We start from the raw sequence: 20,546 nt of genomic DNA, 5'->3' as shown, positions 1-20,546 counted from the left end.
AGTTACTTTACCTAAATGTTTCTTTCAAAAATGAGTATAAAATATTCATTTTTTCTTACAGAATTTTGGTAAATAGATATGAAAGCCTTGACTGTATAAGTTTGTATATCAGCTTCAACCAGGGCTGATCTTTTATTCATGATTTATCCATCAAACATTTTAAAAGCTGACAAAATTCATTTTCTTGTTGTAATTTTTGACTGTGCAGGCAGTTTATCTACTACATTCTCCCACCCCTCCCCCCACTTTTAACGGGGTCATCATTTTGTTTCTACAAAGGGGAATACTTGCATGCTGGAATTGTGTAGTAAATTTAATTAAATTTCAATGGTTAGTAAGTTGACATTATACCGCTGAATTTAACTATTAAAAAGCTTTCAATAATAATGTTTGTATACAGTGTTTAACAATCTCTCTCTGTATTTTTTTGTTACAGGTGAAAAGAGCATATGCAGAAACAAATGGTACAAGTGAACACCACTCCTCCCCATCAAGGTAAGAGAATGTGGAGTAGAGGGGGACCCAAGGGAGAATATAGGGGGAAGGGGTTACAAGTGGGAATATAGGGGGAGGAGCCAAGGGGAGTAGAGTGGGTCCAATAGGAGATTGAACTTATTTGTATAAAAGGAAACTTATTGTAAGAAAGCAACAGACTAACCAAGATCTGAGTAGAAAATAAGGGAATGCGAGTTGGTTGGATCCTATTCCCACCCCCACCCCCACCCCCAATGCAGATAACTATGTCCATCCCCTCCAATCTGTGCTAACATTATATGTACAAAAACTTCACAAGTTGCAGAACAGGAGTATTGTGCTCCTCCCAAACTTGTTTGGTGCCCGCCCCTCCATCTCAGAATTTCTGGCTACAGGCCAGCGTGTGTATAATTGCAAAATTTGTCCTCATTTCCCCCTTTTGTGTTTCATCATCAAATTTTGCTTTATGTTAAAAAAAAAATTCAGTGTGTCTAATATTGTCAATGTTGCTACATATGTACAAGGTTCTCAGAAATCAGTCGATGAATATCACTTTGCTATAAAAGAATGTGCTATTTCCTCGTCCATATATAACCCTGTAGCGAAGGAACGCTGCTAAATTCTGCACGTCTTTGGAAGCGTTCCTTCTACCCTTTGATCACGTGAATCTGGTGTCCTCTTACCTTGCCCGCGTATCGGGTTTCGCCATCTTAAACTGTACCTATTGAGGCAAGTGAGAGATTCTGCTGGTATAAATGTCCGCCTTGTATGTACTTGAAGCACGCTAATTATTGACGTACCACAAAGAAAGAAAAAACCATTCTTTACTTGTCGTGTGCATAGCTAAGTCAATCTTGTCATCTAGCTGCAACACATAAATTTGCATTTTTGTTTTCCTGCTTTTTTTTTTCTTTCAAAATATTTTAGCATTATTTTATATAATATATACAAAGAAATGATAAAATTTGCCGCATAGAGAATTCAAAGGCAGGTGGGTTGGGGAAGGGGAGAAGTGGTGGGAGGGTGGCGAGGGAAAGAAATTGGAAGTTTTGTGTTAATAATGGGAACCTGTTATTAAAATGAGACATTCAACCGGCTATGTAGCATCTTTTGCTATGATGACACAGATGCTTGCTAACTTATTCATTTCAGTCGCTCAGATATAAACAATTTGTTATATTTCTGATTTATATAATAATTATATTTTAAGTCCTAGGTCTCTTGCATATTGTGAAATGCGGGGAATAGAAGTTCATCCAGTGTTTTAATACTTTTTGAGATAAAATTTTAACATTGCTTTTGAAGCTGTCAATGGTCACTAGAGTAGATACAATTTTTCCTGAGAAACAAAATTTTAACCATAATAATTTTGTAAATTTTAGCAAAGCCTGTAATAATCATAATGATAAAAAAAAATCAGAAAGGTTATTTGTTCTGTGAAGTCTTTAAGCTCATCCATACAATAGGAACTTTCACATTGTTTTTGCGATTTGTATTTAAATAGTTGTAGAGTAAACCAACATCTGATAGAGGTTGTGTTTTGTTAGAATTCCCCCAGTTGAAGTGTAATAAATTTCCCCCCCAAAAAATTGAAGTTCTACATTTCTAGTTAAGTGACAATAACTTCTCTTTCCTTGGTCTCTTCACTCAGGCTTTTTTAATATTTTATTTTTCTCTTTTCATCTCTCTCTCCCTTAATCAGGTCTATGGACATTCAGCAGATAGCGAGCCCACAGGACCAAGTCAGTAGCACCAACGGGGGATCCCCTCATAACGACATTTCAACACCAGAGACTAATAACTGTTCAATCACTCCCAATGGCACAGAGAGTAAGTAATTTAAGCAAATCCTCTCCTTTGCTTTTTAGACGCAGAAGAAAAGATGGAAATCTTGCCAAAAGTTTTTTTCAACCCCCCCCCCCTTCTTTTTCTCTTTAAAATCGAAAATTCTGGGACATCGAAGAAACGTTATACAGTACACAAAGTAGGATTGATCAGATGGGGGACAAAACTCAAACTTGGGAAAATTTTGTCCCCCCCCCAAAAACTAGTGCCTTAATCTAGCCTGGATCTAGTTCCGGCTGTTCGTTGTTGTTTCTAGAGCAATGGCACGATGATGGAAAGATAATTGCTGAAAAACTTGAATTTTGCTGAGCGGCTTGTTTCCATAAAAAACAGCCGGTAATGAATTATTCGTCGAAATCTTGACGCTTGATTAAGAAACATGCGCAGTATCACAGAGAGTCATCCAGAATTGTGTGCGTGTGTTTTTTTCCCTTTGTGGGGGTGTGCAAAACAATTAACCAGCTGAGTCTCCTTTCATATAATATTCCAGATTGCATATATATCTATATCTAAGTCTCTCATTTGTGTTGGGGTATTTCGATCTTTCGTTAAAATCCTGTTGGGTTGCGACTAAATACACAAATTTAAAAAAAAAAAATGAAGAAATTTAATAAATTAAAACTAAACATTTAAAGACAGACGAGAAGTACTCTGCAGATTATTCATTTGCCTTGAATGAGTAATTTACCTCAGCTCAACACAGCTCCTGATGCACCACAAATTTGTACTCACTAAAATTTGCAAAACTGACTTAAATTTTAATAATAAAAAAAGTAAATAAAAAAAAAAACAACACCAGCAAATCTCTCTCTCACCGTCTCTCTCTCCCACTCTCTTTCTCTCATTGTCAATATCTTAGGAAAATTTAATTATTTAAGCAGACTTTTGGAAAAATAAGAAAAAATAGTTGTAAGGGATAAAATACCAGGGGACGTTTACCCAGGATTATAGAGAATAATCTTTTCTGTGGTTTGGAGACCTTTTCGAATGCTGCGTTACAGCACGGTTCGTTTCTGTTGTTATTTTTCTTGTACCGGAATACATTCCGTCTTCTAAGTCGTTGCTATTTCTTCCTCGCACCTCGTCGCGACCGCCAATGTACAGCAACCCGTCCGATTACGAAGCTGCGTATCGCAATATGGCTCGACATCAAAGACGACCGCTAGCGAAGCCGTCGTGGCGTTGTAAGAAAGGGAAAGTATGTCAATTAATAATGAGTCTACATCAACAAACATCAGTGATTGAACATCGTAGCCATACCGGCGATAGATTGCTTTGGGTTTTTTTTTTTTTTGTATTTTGTTTTAAATCTCAACAGCTTAGCATTATTCTCCATAATTCCTACTTTTATGTTGTACTTAAATATAGAGGCAAAGAGTGGAGAGAAGTGCAGCGGGGGGTCAGGGCTCGCGAGATCGGAGAAAACAGCTGAAAGATAGGGAAAGAGAGACAGAGAGAGGATATAAGATTTGAAGGAAATTTTTTTGGTGGAAATGATCGCAGTTGGACTCAGGTGTACTTTATACCACATGTAGGATACATTATTGACATTTTCAAATGTACGCTTCATTTGGATGGAAACTCAAATGTTCACGTTCTGTGGAATGTGGCCGAAATTACTGCAGGCGTACGAGAGCAGCTCTCTGAGTCGAATCTTTTTGTGAATTTTCTTTTTATCAGTCAACAAATATTAAACGCTAAACATTTTAATGACAATATTATGGCATAATTATAGCTCTGACTTTGGTAAAGTTTCAGTTCCAATGAAATGAATAGATTTTTGGAAAAGTTTTTAAATATTTTCAGCATTCTTGTTCATGCATGCGATGAAGGCATCCGAATGACGAAGTTTACTCGAATTCATTCACATGAATGGCCGATTAGCAGATCTATTAAAGCAGGGTGTATTAAGTTTTTGATCGATTGCTATGTTGATTTCCAGCAACCAATTGGCTTGATTAAATATCTGAATGACAGAAAGGCTACATTAAAGGAACATGTTTTCATCATTTTAACACAAATTTTTGTACACTTTCTAATCTACTGTACCATTCCATACAGACATCCCATCCCATCACAACTCAGTTCATTATTTCTTCTCGTTTGAAAGTTTCTTGTTTCAAATCGTGACGACAAAGTTCATATCCGTTTTAATTGTTAAAAAGTTGTGTTCGAGTTTGAATTTGCGTTGGGTTGATTACTAATTCGTAAACAGAATCTAGGCAAAAATTGTTCGATACAATCGAAGGGAAATCAAAGACTAAAAGCCAAGCTGATAATTAAACATTTAAATTTTTGTGGTAGCAGACATTAATGTTAGGCATATATTGAAGAGAAAAATGTTCCCTTCTTCTACAGCAGCAGAAAAGCCCATGGATCTCAATGTTTTGTCCTCAATGCAAGATAAGTTTAATTTTCGAGAATGTTATTTTAGAGGTATTTTGACTGGCTAAATCCTGATATTCTCCATATACAGTCTACAGTCATATACAGTCATCGGGGTAAATGCTGAGCTTTCAAAACCTTGATTAGGGTGATTATAGCCTTCTGGCTAATTAATCGTAGACGACGTTGAAACCGGATACATTTTAGAGAACGTTTTGCATTAATTGCTGTCGATGCATTGTCTTCAGTTGGAACTGCAACATTTCTGTATAACATACCCTTTTTTCCTCACTGTGGATTAATTATTCAACCATCACATAGAAAACTATTTGTAGATGAATATACCCCGATGACATCATTCCTTCGGCTGTATGTTGCCAGATACATTGAGAAAATATCGCAAAATTTAGAGGCGCAGCAAAACAAAATTGTAGCTTCGTGATGCAAAAATGCTATCGGGATGTTTTTTACTTCCCTGCCTCCTAAAGATGTTGTAAAATTTGTCAGCAAGGTTGCTAAGCAATCAGTTAAGATATCAGCCACATGCAAAATGCTATGAGGATGTGTTATTTTTTTCTCCTAAAGATGCAGAAAAATTTAAAGCAAGTTTGTTTAAGCAATCAATCAAGCTTCAGCCACCCAGAAAATCTTTTTGAATCTGGGTTTATTCAACTGTTAATGATAATAACATTTTATCCACAAATAAATTGCCTGTGGCCCAATTTTCCAGCCAAATGAATGTTACTTGATGGTCAGGCCATAAAGGGTAAAGTGGTCAGTCTCTCAAGTCATAAAAATGACCAGACCCTTTTCTTTGAGCTGGTAGTTGTTGTAACATAGATTTGAACCAAGTTTTGTAACACATGGAAACCAGGAACACTAGTACAGGTCAACAAACCTTGAGCTGTACCACGCATTTAAAATTCAAAGAAAGAAAGAAAGACAAGGAAGGAAAACAGACAAACCAAAACCGCTTTCTTCTCAACAATTTCTGCACAGTCACAAACTAAAAAAACATTGTCCCAAAACAGCCAGCATAATTTGGCATTTTCCAGTTAACTGTATGTACGCGTGCATGATTCGTTTATATTTCTTCTGAGCAATAACTTTTGTGTCCTTGGCAGTAAATGTTTATGATTCAGAAGGGTTTTATAAATTGTATTTGTTCAGAGTTTTTACAATATACAGTTTATCGTATTTTTGCCTTTAAATATCCTTTTCTTTCTTGGTTGTTGTTGCAGGTAACCATGCTAGTATGGCAAGTGCTGCTGAAACTAGTGTGCTAAGTAACACAAATAGTTGGAATTCTTCAGATACAAGTAAGCATTATCCTTTTTCTTGTCTCTCTTTAATTTTCTCTTTTGTTTCTCAACTATATATTAATTGCCTACAATGTGTATTTCTGTGTCTTTGTCTGTAAAAATGCCCCCATTTTGAAGACCTGACTAATGAGTGACTTTTAGAGTAACACCAAATCCATCACAAAATGTTTCTATTGTGATACATTTCTAAAATGTTCCGTGCACATTCTGAAAGGATGCTAGTCTCGTAGGTCTTAAAGCAACAGGGTCAACAGTATACACACTTAATATATATATGTACAGTTAAAACTAATGTTGTTGTCTACATGTGGATGAAATGGGTGGAAATATAGAAACATTGAACCTAGCATAGTCTGGGAGATTGTGCGTTCCAATTTCTGGCCAGCTGAAGTAGGATGGGGTTCCATCCAAAATGAAAGCCTCGGTTTTCCCCATCTGAAATGGTTTTCCAAATGGTTAAAACAAAAATACGGGATAAGGTGAAACCGTAAGTTGGCAATGAGGTGACGAAAGTTATAGCCGAATTAAATAGGCTTCTCCCACAAGAACATGCATGTAGCCGAGTACAAAGTAAATGCTTTCGTGGTATTTTCAACTTAAGGCGGGCTCTAAGACAAATATAGAATTTTACCTAATTCAGTCATTTGACAAACTAAGAAGTAGGTAGTGGGATAGACCAATTATTTCCAGATTAATTTCTGGATTTTCTTTCCAGTAGACATGTGAGCTAATGTTACATTTATTAGAGTATCCCCAACAATAATTAGTGTTTAGTACCAACTTTGAGAATGAATGTCTATGTTATGGTTCCTTAAAAAATATCTTCTCAAGTTAATGAACTCATAAATGTAGACACTGCATGTATTTACATTTAAGTGAAAAGTTAAAAAGTTTCAAGGTTTATAGTCTAGTATCAAGGCTTGCACAGCCTTCTCACTTGACTATATATATATGTGTGTCTGTGTACCCAGACATATTGTATAAGCCCACTGTGCATGTGAGCCTCAGGTCTAAAAGGTGATAATGATGGTAATTTTGTCATCGTGGGGAGAGGTTAAACTTGATAAAGACAATCAAAAATATATAACTTGATATTCAACTGAAATTGAATTTCTGATGTGAACAAAAGTCAGTACAGGTAATAAATATGATAGACACTAGTAAAAAAACAATATAAAAAAGAACAATAGTCTATATATCGATAATGTAAATAAATGGTGCAAATGAATGGTGGACAAATGATTGGTACAGCCAGTCATATGGAACCTCCGAAATAACATACTTCATTTATTTCTTATTTTTATTTTGTTCCACATTTGAATTGGATGTTTAATAGAGTGTGTTCTTAGATTTGTGAAGTAATATGATATCTTATGGTTTACCATTGTTCATTGTTGTACTGTACCTTGTATAAACCTTGTGGCATCTTGATTTTTTACAGTATGCTTAACTGGTTTTGTACAGTAAAGTCTCAAAAACCTGTAGCTCTCGAACTGTGGATTATCACTGTTACTGCAATTAATAGTACTAGTGTGGGACTACTGTCTTACTGAAATGCCAACTTTAAGCCCCCCAACCTGATGACCCCCTCCCACTGTCCCACCCCACCCCCATTTCTCCTCCTCATAGGAAACTCCTCCCCCCCCTTAGTTGTTGAGATTTTTTCAGCCAATTATTGCTGGTATGACATAAAGTATAGCCGATTTCATGTACCAAAACAGGAAGAAACAGCCGAAAATTAAAAGATTTGATTCTTTTGCCTATTTACATGTGGTACACACCGATGCACATGTAAATGTAACCAAGAAGTGTGTAGATTTGAAAAGAAAAGATGACTAATTACATAGCAATTTGGGGTGGGGGCCGGGGGGTAGCATCTAATGACAATAATCTAATGAGAATATCTTAGTTTTGACCAAAAAAACAGTGTCCTTTTGGGAACCATTATTAGTCAAGTGATATTATCGCAACAAGAAGGTAGCTCTGAATCTCATATATATCGATATTGTACTTTAAAAATTGTCATCATTTTCTGTAACTTGTGGTTCATCGAGTGGTTAAAACAAATAAATATGTATTCATATAATTATACTGGCATGAAAATACCAGATGCTATTGGTTGCAAAATAACTCTTAAAGGTGTTATTATAATTTCACAAGGACATGAAAATCACTTCCATCGTTGAAACAATTGCCAAGTTGCCTTCGTCTTTGTTTGTATCTTAAGTACATAAGTGATTTATATTTAGGTGAACTAGAGGTTAGATTAGGATTTCCTGTAATGAGATATTTTAGTCAAAAGATCACATGACACAGACAGGGAAGACAAAAACCGGTTTCACATCGTAAGGTAAAATCCCCATGTTGATTTCTACTGTTGCTAACCTCTGTAGAAATAGCTGTTTGAAGTTACCTTGAATGTTTTGGCTAGGTTAACTAACCTGTTGTGTTAGGGAATCAAAAATTGGGTGACAGAATGAAGACAGAGGGAAGGTATAGATTGGGGAGGAAGGAGGTAGGTGGAGGGGGGGGGGGGGAGGTGAAAGAGTTATGGTTAAGGAGCCTGGGGAATCTGTGATGTGTTTTCTGATGATTGGGATGTTGGTTTATAACTCTTATCATGGGGTTACAAACTACAAGCTTTGTTTTGATTTTCTGACCTCTTTTGATGGGAATTATCTCAAAAAGTGAATTGAGTTTAGGCTTACATGTTTTCCCTTATCAGTATTAGAATCCTATACCACACACAACAATAATACTTTATTTACATGCAGGACAGCAGGAGACATTTTTGTGAAAGTAACTTTGCATATTATTAATATTATAATAGAATTTCTAAAGCAATATGTGTGATCGGACTTTTTTTTATCGAAGTCCATGAATTCTTCTACAAATATTATAAAACGATTAAATTTGATTTTAATTATACGTTCTCTCAATGCAACATATTGCACATCAGTGGCTGTTAAGTTTGCAGAAATTTCTCTGTGATAAAGAATTAAAGATTGTCATGGAAATAAACACACCACAAGCAGATATGAAAATATCCGAGCACTGCTAAATTCATCATGATAATTCCCTGTACTCACTTTGTGCTTAAATTCACTTGAATTTAACTTTCAGACAGTTATTTGCAGTTCCAATTGGGTTACCTGAAATAATATGTTACTCAATTCTCTTCAAATTTTACCATTTCATTAGTCCCTCCCCCTCCCCCTCCCCAGATTCTTGATATAAATTAGTAGTTATGTACAATAATAGTGAGATCAGTTAAATCCCTCGCATTCCCCCCCACCCCTTCCCCTTATGTCTCTCACCCACAGTGTGATCGCTTGTTGGTTCCACCTCTTTAATTATTCCAAGAAAATGTAGAATCATTTGGGTCTTTTTATGTATTGAAATATTTGGGATTAGTACTTCTATAATGTTCAGTAGTAAATGAGTTTGGCCTTTGAAACTACAACTCTTAGTGATCTTTTCATATGTTGTGGTGAAAAATCTGACTATTTCTTTACTATCTTTTCTTCTTTTCATCCTTTCCTCTTCCATCCTGTTATCCTCTATACCTATCTCCCTCCTCCCCCCTCCTCCTCCTCCTCCTTCTTCTCCTCACCCCCTTTTCCCTTATCCTGTCTACTCGTCTTTCAGTCAAATCCGAACCTTTGAGTAGCAGAGATACACCAACCTCTGAAGGTGGTTTCACAGGCTCTAGTGTCACAGTAGACAATTACACAGGTATGTGGCAACCATCCTCATTTAGATTATCATGTGATTATCATGTGAGTGGATCAAGCCCTATAGGGTAAGGTTGAAGGGGGGGGGCGGTATTTGAAGGAGGGAAAATGGAAAGGTGTACCAAAGTCGGGCCCAGGGGACAATTATTTCATGAAGCTGCCCTTTCCAAAGTCTTCATAAATTCATTGTAAATTCATGTGCATATATACTGTAGTAGAGTATGTTATACTTTGGCCCATATTCCCTGTCCCCCCCTGGTTGACCCCCCAGGTCTGTAGTCCCCTGACCCTGGCTCGTCAAGCCCGGGGGAGGGGGGAAGGAGTGTGAGGATATTTTGGATGGCTTATTTGAAGATCTTGTACGTACAGTAGTAGAGATTGTTTGAGGAAATCTTTGTAAACCTTAAAGTGTAGCAGAAGGTCTGAAAGTGGTCACCAAAAACATGGTCATGAATCATGATGTCTTAATATCTTTCATATCAACCCCCTCCCAGAAAATACAGGTATCCAGTTCTCATCCATGACATATTTCATTAATGTAATGGCTCCCTATACTGTGTGGGAATAGTCTGGGGCGCAGTCTCCAACACATTTGATTTAATGCTTGGTTTACTGTGTGGGAATAATCTGGAGCAGTCCCGAGGACTTTTGAAACCTTATTCATGCCCTTATTTACTTGAGGAAATAGGGACTAAGTGTGAGATTAGTGTCTGCAGGAGGGGGAAGGTGGAGGAGGGTTTATTTACCTTGACCCCCTCCTACACCCTGACACCCCCCATCCCCCACCTCCCTTGGAAAGCCAATGTTCTTATCATGCACTCTCTTTCATCGCCCGCCCCGGAAAATAACAAACAAACAGTTGAGTACAGTTTGAAATTAAGCTCGACTAGCCTACCAATACAATTGTCATCATTGTTTACGATTCGCATAAAAAATGCATATTCATTAATTATCAGTACACACCTGTTTGAAAATTTGGAGCCAGATATATCACAAAATGAAGTGTTAATACTTTATCAAATGATTTACTTAGTCTCTAGGGAGAGTCTTTTCCCTCCCCCATCCCCTCCCCTCCCCGGGAAAACTAAGTTACTCTCATTTTGCTAAAGAGGGCGAAAAGTTCAAGGACTTCCAAAGGATGCATTGTAATCTGTAAACCCCTTTGGGGAAGAGTGCTTGATTCCCTACTATTTGTTTTTCATATTACCCATAAACCCTCTGTGGTGGTTGCTCCAACAGTTGTTTTCGTATCAAAGTAACAACAAGTCTGCAACGTAACTAAATCCTTGCTTGTTCTGGTAAAAATCCAAATGATGGACCTGAACTATATTTTTCACTAAAAATTCTTCAAGGAATGAAATCAAAACACTCATGACAAAGCCTAAATGACAGCAATTTCATTATAAGTTTTGTATTTTAAAAGGATGATGTAAATATTGAAACGTATCTAACGAGTGTAAGTTAGTACACTAAACTAGTTGTAGAAAGTTCTACCCCTTTATAGGGGGACAGGAATAATTAGAGAGAGGAAGGGTTGAGGAGGGAAGGGGAGGGAGAAACACATCATCACAACTGGGCAAATTCTTTCTTGACCATTTTGTCAGAACTAAAGTAACTTTTTTACTGTTGTGAAAGGGTGAGTTCTATTTGATATATATATATGCAGTCTCGATTTGTTTTAATCCCCCGAATTATCTCATTTTACCTCACTTAGTGCTTTCAATGGTAGATTTACTTCTTGTGGAACCTCATTTCAGGAGTAGCACAACGTAAACTCAATTTTATATACCTTCCGTCTTTAATTTATGGAATAAACCATATCAGCAACTTAGGATTGGAAATATCATGATTATTATTTGTTTTATTCTTCTGAAAACAAACTTTTCCACACTAATGCACAAGTGTAACAGTTTACAATTATGCCCATCCCCCCACCCACCACCACCACTTTCTCACCTAAATATTTGTATTTGTTCCCCATGTAAAGAAGAAAGTAACCATTGGTATTGTGAATAAAATGTCAGCAGTAACACAGATATTCTTATTTGTATTTAATTCTGGGTTTAAACCTGAATAATTACTATAAACCACATTCTTCATTGATACAATCCAAAACTGTTTCAAGTATTCGATTCTTTTGTCAATGGACTTACACTGGACTCCATTGTGTATTTAGATAGGAATTGTTGAAACACCACCATCACTTGATACATTCTAGTACATTAAACCTGAGGTTTACAAACTTCCTGTTTGTGGTTTGTTAGAGCAGAGATAATATTCAGAGAAAGCAATCATTCATTCCTCTGTGCAAAGAAACAATTCAATTGAGATTACCTGTGCTAACAACCAAGGTGGCAGCCAAAAAAAAAGAAAAAATTTTCCCCTGCAATGTGGGAAGCATTTTGGGCCAAAATTCTCTTTGCCCATCATGGCGCTCCGTTAAGTGCCCCTTAAAAAGTTCTGTTCCCCCCCCCTATTTCTGGCTACATTCCTGCTCGGCCAGTTAAACTACTGACCCAATGTACTGTTATATATATTCATCAGCTTTCTGCATTGAAGTTTATAAATATTTTGAAACTAATCCATAGAAAAATGACATTGCAAAGTAAATCATAGACTTTCCAAGTAGTGAAGCGAAAGATTTGATGATTTGAAATTTGCTTTTACATACATTCATATTTATATATGTATGTATGTGTAAAAACCCCTTCCTCCCACTTACACCCAAATCAACTAGGCTATGGATGCTGATTGTTTGTCCAGAGGTTCGAAACTGGAAAGGAAGGTCGTAATTCCACTGTATGCTTTTGCCACCGTTATTAATCACTGCTAGCCCTATTTTGTTGACATATTTTGGCTTACTCTAGAGATCAATCATGAAGCTAATCAATAATTGGAAGCGAAATTAAAGTTTTAGTAAAAAAGACAAAATCCAATATGCATTAGTATGCAGGTTTCATTCCGTGACTTTCCGATGCCAAAAGTTGAAAAGTTAAAGATCATAAGTTGACACATTGCAAACTGTGCGGGCCTTTACGGGCTGTTTTCTTACGTCATTTCGACTCAGTTAGAATTTACATTATCAATTTACCATGATGGGTTTTCGCTTCCAGTGAAAAAGTCAGCGGGTGGCTTCATCTTTGTGTCGAGTTTCCCACTGTGAACAACGATAGCACATATAGACATTGCCCTCTGTTGAAGGCCAGAGACTTTGCAAGTGTGGTAGAAGAAGATTCAAACAAAAATAACAAGAAGTGTCAGGCTCAGCCCAGATTTTGATGAGAGTGAAAACAAATTGGTCGTAAAGGAATTTTTACAACCGTACGTAGCAAAGTGAATATCTGATATCCCAACACTTCACAGTTATGACGCTCTTATATGATCCATACGGTATAGAAAGTTGAAACAAGGTACTGTACCTATCATACAGTGAATAAAATATACATGATGAATATATATAATACATATATGTTTTTATCTGGCTAACATGGTTTAGATTTTTTCTTTTGTCTGAAAGTAAATTTCCTACTAAAAATATTCCCGACCGTAAATTGGAACTTATATTCGTTGATATTATTCCATTTAAAAGAAAAAATCTTTTGCAAGTCGAATATTTCGTAATTTGTTTTATTTATTTGATGTTGTATCTTTGCTATTTTTTTTTTGGTTTCCAGTAGCTGAATCTGATCAGAGCCCATTGGAAATGAACTTGCGGGCGCCAAAGTCAGAGTTTCCGTCTCAGTATTATAGGTGAGTTCTCTCCTCATATTTTTTCTCCATCCTCACGTTTTTTCCTCTTTTATCAATAAAATCAGGGATATAAGTGATGGTATACCAGTGCTGTGACCAAGTGGATGGAAGGCCATGGCATTTGAAGCAATGAGACTTAGCAATCGGGAGGTTCTGGGTTAGATACCCAGCCGAGTAATAGTAAGGTGGGGTTTTCATCCAAGAGCAATCTTGGGTTTTCGCATCTGATATAACTTTCTAAATTGAAAGATTCCAAATTTGAGTTAAAATGTTGAATGGCAGGAAACCACACATGTATTAGTTGTAATCCAGAAGCCCTTGTGGGTTCCTCCCACATTTGTGGTCGCTTAAAGCGTTGTAAAAATAATTACTAATATTATTATTATTATTATTAATATTTATAGTATTATTATTATTGGCATGATTATTATTACAACTGTGTCACTATAAAAAGGAGGTGTACTGTTGTAAATACAAAAAGTTAATACAGGACTTCCCAGAAGCTGTTTCTTGGACCTGACTGCTTGTGCACTGAAGGCACGGCATACATAGGCACCCACTTTTCCAAGTTGGCTTCAAAATATTTTTCCATGTTACCGCTTTCTAAGCATTTTTGCCTTTAAGTAACGCATGTTAGCTGAAGATTGCAATCTAGTTTCATCATCAGCCAGTCATGAATACTAGTAAAAGCAGCCGGGATTTAATCGGTGTAATTACATTTAAGCATCGATGCCCTTCCCGACCGATCGGATATATTTCAGTGCGTCGTGCGTTCGAACGTCATACAGAATTTCTGCAACTTGCTGGGTTCCTGTCTTCAAATTTATGACGTTCAAATGTTCATGCCAAGATTATCTTCCCATAGATAATTAAGTTAATTAAATTCCCCTCTCTTCCCCCCCCCACCTTCTTTTATCTTTCTTCTGTTGTTGTTGTTGTTTCCTGGTTAGTTTAAACAAGGGCACTGTAATTGTTTTAAAACTGACACTATTTCATCTTGAGGGAGGATGATTTTTGCAATCTCCTTTAAAATTAGCAATTTCCTGTTGTCTTGTTGTCCATGGTCCTCTTTATTTCAAAGTTGCTTTCTAAATTGAAATATTTTTACTCAAATTATAAATATGCATGTTCCTTTGTTTGGTTACATCTAGCGATGAAATGTTATTTACTCAAACAAAAGGGTCACTGTTTCTCAGTTGCACGTTCAAACCAGATACTTATCCCGTTTTCCTGCATGTACTGCAGGCGACGTGACTTCCCCCGCCCGCCCTCGCAAGCCCAGACTGCCAACTTACGTCAGCTAGCTATTTGGACCAGAAGAATGAAATGAAAGTTTATCACTTCTGTGCATATGGGGGCTGACGTCAGCCATAGCTTATCGAGCGCCTTTGTTCGAAAAAGGTCCCTCCGATACTTAAGTTTTGTTGTTGGTATGCTGGTAGCCTGAACAGTTCAGTAATCAAACTTTTTCTTCCCTGGTTGACCTATCAGTGAAGGTCAGATTTGAATAATTAGAAAGAAAAGATTTGAACAACAATTCAGGGGAAAAGGAAGTTAATTTTTTTCTCTCCCCTTTTTCTTTGATAAGGAATTTTCTTTTTTTCTCTTTCTCCTTCATTTGTAAGGGCAGTTGGGGATTGTATTTCAAGAATTGATTGCACAAATGCTTAGCCTTTTTATGTCTCTCTCTCTCTCTCTCTCTCTCTTTCTTTCTCTGTAAGTTAAAAAATTCATCACCTCCTTTTCTAGTACCAAAGTTTGTTTGCATTACTTTAGTACTCAGAAAGGTCTATTATTAACAGCTGCAATTTTTAAGCATTTCCCAAGGATTTTTACTGTCTAAAATTTTGTGGAAGTTTAATTGTGCTCTTTCACTTTAACAGTCGCTCATACAGATTCTTAACTTAACTTTTGCTTATAATTCAAGGTTTTAGTTGTAAGTTTTGAATGTGATGGCTATACTGTAACAGCAAGAAAAAGGTCAGCTTGCCATGTCCACTTGTGGTGAACATGTTAAAAGTAATGGACAATCTGAACAATTTTACAAAGCTAGTTCTGGTTGTCTTTTAAAAATTTAAAGAGTTGCAGGTCCATGCAGCAGTTTGCGCGTCTCTTGACCAGATCAAAGCATCTCATATTAATATAGATCAGTTATCGAACAGGGGATTTACAGTACATCAACCCCACAAGTACATCTCTAACCCATACTGTGTTGGAAATGTTTTGAAAACTAATTTTCCTTCGGTTCAATATTTCTCATCCGACCCATCATGCAGTTACTAACATAGCGTGCGAAAACATTGGACTTAAACCACACGGAATAGAGTATGTTGTGATCATGGAAAGACATCCAAGTTTGATAAAAATTTGTCTGAAGAAGACAGCCACCGTGGAACCCCATGTTCATAATATCTACCAGTTCATATATCTATATATATAGTCTTGTATTGTGGTGCAGTTTAATTGTTTACTATCAAAGAAAGGATACGTGTGGATATTACAGTGTAATAAACCATTGCTGACCTTATTCATCTCTACCCGATCTGGTTGATTTTTGACTGTTCCTCTCGATGATCCTGACTGGGATGTTTCACTGGATGTTTCACGGAATGTTTTACTGGATGGCTTATATTAATATCGTGGGATAAGTTAGGCCGCCCTCACAGTGTCTCTCAGAATGTACGACTCTGGCCTGCGTCACTTTTGTGTTTTATATTGTTTCGTATTGGTTCTGGTTATTATCCAATCATGATCATTCGGTAGTATATTGATTATAATCCGATCAAGATCATTCCGTGGCAATCCTGTGGTTTGAACGCTTTCCGTTTGTTTTACTCTTTCTCGCTGCTGCTGACCGATACAGGTGACCAATCTAGCAGATTTGTTGTGCAGATAAAGCTTTGACGCTTTCTGCACAAAGTGGGGGGTACCTGTCGCTTACATTATAGCGTGGATGGATCATGGTGGACCTAATTTGCATATTGTTAATTTGAAGATCTTGACGAGCAATTTGGAATTCTTATAACAAAGAAAGAAAGAAAAGCAGAACATTGATCTTTATCAATCTTTGATTTGTAACCCTATCTGATGTATAAAAACTTACCTGAAAAGTCATCCTGAAAGGGCACCACAAACTACCGATTTTTCTTTTCTGTATTTCTTTTCTTTCAAGTTTATGAAGCAAATCAATATGAGCATATAATGCTACGCACACAATTATGACATTTTTGTAACTTCCTGGTTTTGAAAAAAAAGAAGGAATTATAGGGGAAGTTAGCATCATTTAACTGAACTCTCAAGCAATAAAAAAACAAAAGAAAATCTATTGCTTTCTAGAAGGCATGAGAGCTAGTAGTAGGCAAGTAATCCGATGCCCACTTTGACACAAAGTTCCTGGCTGGTCTTTCCCTTCTACTTCAATCTTTGCAAACGCCGTCCTTAAAGCAAGCCCAACCCAGTTAGAATATCAGTAGAATATCAGTAGGCTTGAGAAAGAGACCACGGTATCATTCCCTACTTGCGATGACATCGGGACGGATGGAGTTTCACGGAGATGATAGTCAAGTCTGGGAATCCAGCACCAGGTAGGGGGTATTGGTAGTTTTTACGAGCCACTGATTGAAGTAGTCAATTGGGCGGTCACATTTCATGCTCTACTCGGTAAATGAACGGTTCAATTTCCGTGCAGATCTTTTGCGCTAAAAAAATAATAAGAGAACTGCTGTGAATCTTTAATACGCATCGATACCAACATGAACATTTATAGGTAAGGGATAACATATAGTTTATAGAATGATTAAACTATAAGCTATAATAATATTTTTAATGGTTCTTTTGCTTTTCTTAGATTCTGTGATAATTGTTTGTATTAATTGTACTCATAACTAATATCTGTTTGTATCCTTAAAACAGATTGGATGCAGGTGTTTTGATCTGATGTAATTCTTTCTCTAGTCGGGAAATGTCGCAGGTTTTGTGTCCCACAGATTTTTTTGTCACTATACGTTTAGGGGGGTATTTTATGTTGTGCACTTCTTGTTGGACTAGAAATGTTGCTGTGTTTGTGTTGTCTGCGTGCCACAAACTTAATGTAACTATATTTTAAGGTGTAGTTAGTATGATGCCCTTCTTTTCGGACTAGAGGTATCGCTGGGTTATGGAGGCTTCATCAGCCGCAAACTTAAATACGTTTTATGGGGTGTATTTTGTGCGACAGACTTGAAGGTGTGTGTGTAAATGCACCTCTTTTGGATTGGATGTGTCGTTGGTTTTGTGGCCCACCTGTTACTATGTTCCTACTGTATATTGTACTATTGCATTTGGAAATCTTTGAAGTCCATGCTTATTCTTCCCTGGTATAGTTTTGTTGGATGGCATTTTAACAGACCTATGTTTTCAGGTATATCAACTTTATAAACCTTAAAGGAGAATGATGGTACCACCGGGTTTCGTCATTTTAATTCAACGGAACAAACAGCTTTAGGGGAGGAGACTGTAGTAACCGTCTTTGATTATGATTTTTAAAATTTTAAAAAGATGCAAAAATGGACATAATTGGAATTAAAAATTGATACGGCAAAATAAAAAATGGAAGCTGATATCACTCAATTTACTTTGTTCGATGGAGTACAGTATGTATGCCATCAGGATTCCTGCTGGTAACCCGCTTTCCGGAAGAACTTTTGTAAGCCAAGGATCACTGGATCTATGAAGAGATGAATGATGATTGGTAACTTTTCAATAGTCATCCAACCACCTGCTTGAATATAATAAGCTGGGTGTGTAGTACTCTGTTGATTTCTCCATCGTATCCAATACCATACTTTTTCACCATCGGTACCTCACGGAGCTGACGAGAAACATTCCATCGCCGCTCCCCAGTCGTGAATCAAACAATTTGACAGCCGTTCTATTATTTATACGTAACATTCTTCGGTCCGAAGGTGGTTTTTAGCCGGAGTTATCACGGAGTACATTAATTGGTGTGCCAGTTGACAGGTTTATTGACTATATATGTCTAGAGAGAAAAACAAAAGAGCCGGTCAGTGAGTGCGGAGGGCCCTAAAGTCGATAGGCCTCTCGAATTCATCCAAACTTCCAAAGCAAAATGTGCTCCGTTCACCTAGCTTGGTCAGTTAGGTGAAGATAGGAGGGGGAATTGTACCTTCTTCGAAAAAGAAAAAGAAAAAAAAAAGAAAAAAAAAAACATGGCACTCTTTTTCTTTTATTTCATTTATCATTGTTTGTTTTTGTTTCTTGTGGCGAGAGTAGGTTTCATACACCCATTATTAATTTTGTTCAATCTATCTTCCATCTCTGTGGGCCCACTCGACCGATACTCATGGTGTACCCAACACGTCTCAAGATCATAAAGATTATGAAGTTCGTTGCTTGAAACCTCGACAGTTTTACTCATTTGAAGAAAAGGGGCAAAGTTAGAGCACAGGACTATTTAAATTCTATCCGAGGGGTTCTGTCTCTTCGTTTCAGTCGGAGAAATAGGTTTTACAACGTAACACGATGCAGATTTAACAAGCAAAATTGAGTCCGGGGGGGGAGGGGGTCTGTCTTGGACCTCTGTCTTGGCGCATATCGCAGAACGGCGACAAAAACAATAAACATCCATCAATAAAATGAGTAAAACGGTAGAGCGATGAAGGAAAACAGGATGACCGGTTCATTTTTATGAGCTCATTTTGTAAGGGATGTTTGGATACGTCGGTTTATTTTGGTCTTGTTTCGTGCCAGGATCTCAGATAAAAAGATGCAAAAAGAAAAGGAAAACAGAAGTAACTAGAGAGGGAGGTTGGATAATTAAGGAGAGAGGGTGCTTGACCGAGTAGACAAAGCATGTCTCTCTGAGTTCACCATTTATTTTGAGTGAAATTTGGTGAAACAATTTTTTGAAAAAAAAATTCTTATGGTGTTTGGTATTAAAATCACAGAACAAGACTTAACCGAGACCAGTCCAGTTTTCGTTTCGAATAATTGAGTAAAACTCAAAAACTTTTGAAGTTCTTCCAGTTTTCCAATAAACAGACCTGTAGGCGTAAGTAACCATGTTTTCATTCTCTTTTTTTCTCACCGTCAGTCCTACCTACCCCCACATCTTGCCAACGCCGCAGTCAAACACGTATCCCGTACCACAACCTACCCTCGGTGTGCAACCAAACGCTGGGTACCCATACAGTAGTCAGGTTCCCTACGGGTTACCCAGCCAGATGTCTTACGGTAAGTAGTTCTCACGTCCCACATATCAGTCGAATTTATGTTTTCTTTGTATAATTGTGTGTGTTTGGTGTCTGTGTGTTTGAAGCTTGCAAACAAAGCCATATTTACAAACAATTAAAACTCAACACAAGGTCTTTTTGAGCATTCAAATCTTTTTGACTGTTTTTTTTTTTTAAGTTGATATAAGTTAAATCCCATATGTAACAACTTAAGTCATTAGCGTGTCTGCATAGTAAAATTTCATTTCGAATGATGCACTAACTAAACGGAATGATCATAAATTAATTATTTCCTCTAATTAATCTTTATCTGGTGACAGAAATCTAGGCGGATGTTTGATTTTGAAGGGTCGTCAGTATTGGGCCCCGAATATGCTAGCAAATCAAATAATGATCGCTCATGCTCTAAATTCAACAAGCATTTTTTAACCACTTTCAAGAGTATGTTTTGTCGCAGAAACATTTGATCGTCTAAGTGAACAATTAGTGTCTGGAAGTGACCTGAAGATGCAAAGATGCAAGCAACCAACAGCGAAATACTTTCAACCAAAGTTCTCGCAAATTTTAGCTTAGTGGGGCCAATGATTATGACCTTAAATTGCTACTATCTTATTTATGAGTAAATGTATGGTAGAGGTTTGGGTTAACACAGTGGACCTAAGGAAAGCAATAATGTTCATTAAAAAGGAGAAAAGCTTGAAAGTAGCTGAAATTAATAAAGAGAATAATCTGCTGAAACTTTGACATGCCAATTACACCAAACTTATGGCACTCTCTTGTTAAGTATGAAAAGAGCAGAACTCTTT

The 20,546-nt window shown here is 37.0% G+C and overlaps 1 protein-coding gene across 1 annotated transcript in view; it reads left to right on the top strand.

Moving 5' to 3' along the window:
- The window catches only part of LOC139973850 (protein phosphatase EYA4-like), a 201,682-nt gene that overhangs the window by 158,235 nt on the left and 22,901 nt on the right, over positions 1–20,546 (top strand). The window contains exons 3-8 of the mRNA XM_071980725.1: positions 437–495; positions 2,177–2,304; positions 5,946–6,023; positions 9,675–9,761; positions 13,435–13,510; positions 19,602–19,741. Coding sequence (XP_071836826.1) covers positions 437–495; positions 2,177–2,304; positions 5,946–6,023; positions 9,675–9,761; positions 13,435–13,510; positions 19,602–19,741 — 568 coding nt within the window. The remainder of the gene's footprint in view (positions 1–436; positions 496–2,176; positions 2,305–5,945; positions 6,024–9,674; positions 9,762–13,434; positions 13,511–19,601; positions 19,742–20,546) is intronic.

Source organism: Apostichopus japonicus, chromosome 9, assembly GCF_037975245.1.
Source record: "Apostichopus japonicus isolate 1M-3 chromosome 9, ASM3797524v1, whole genome shotgun sequence".
Lineage (NCBI taxonomy): Eukaryota > Metazoa > Echinodermata > Holothuroidea > Aspidochirotida > Stichopodidae > Apostichopus > Apostichopus japonicus.
The sequence above is the reverse complement of the archived record's forward strand: the minus strand, read 5'-3'. Positions and strand labels throughout refer to the sequence as shown.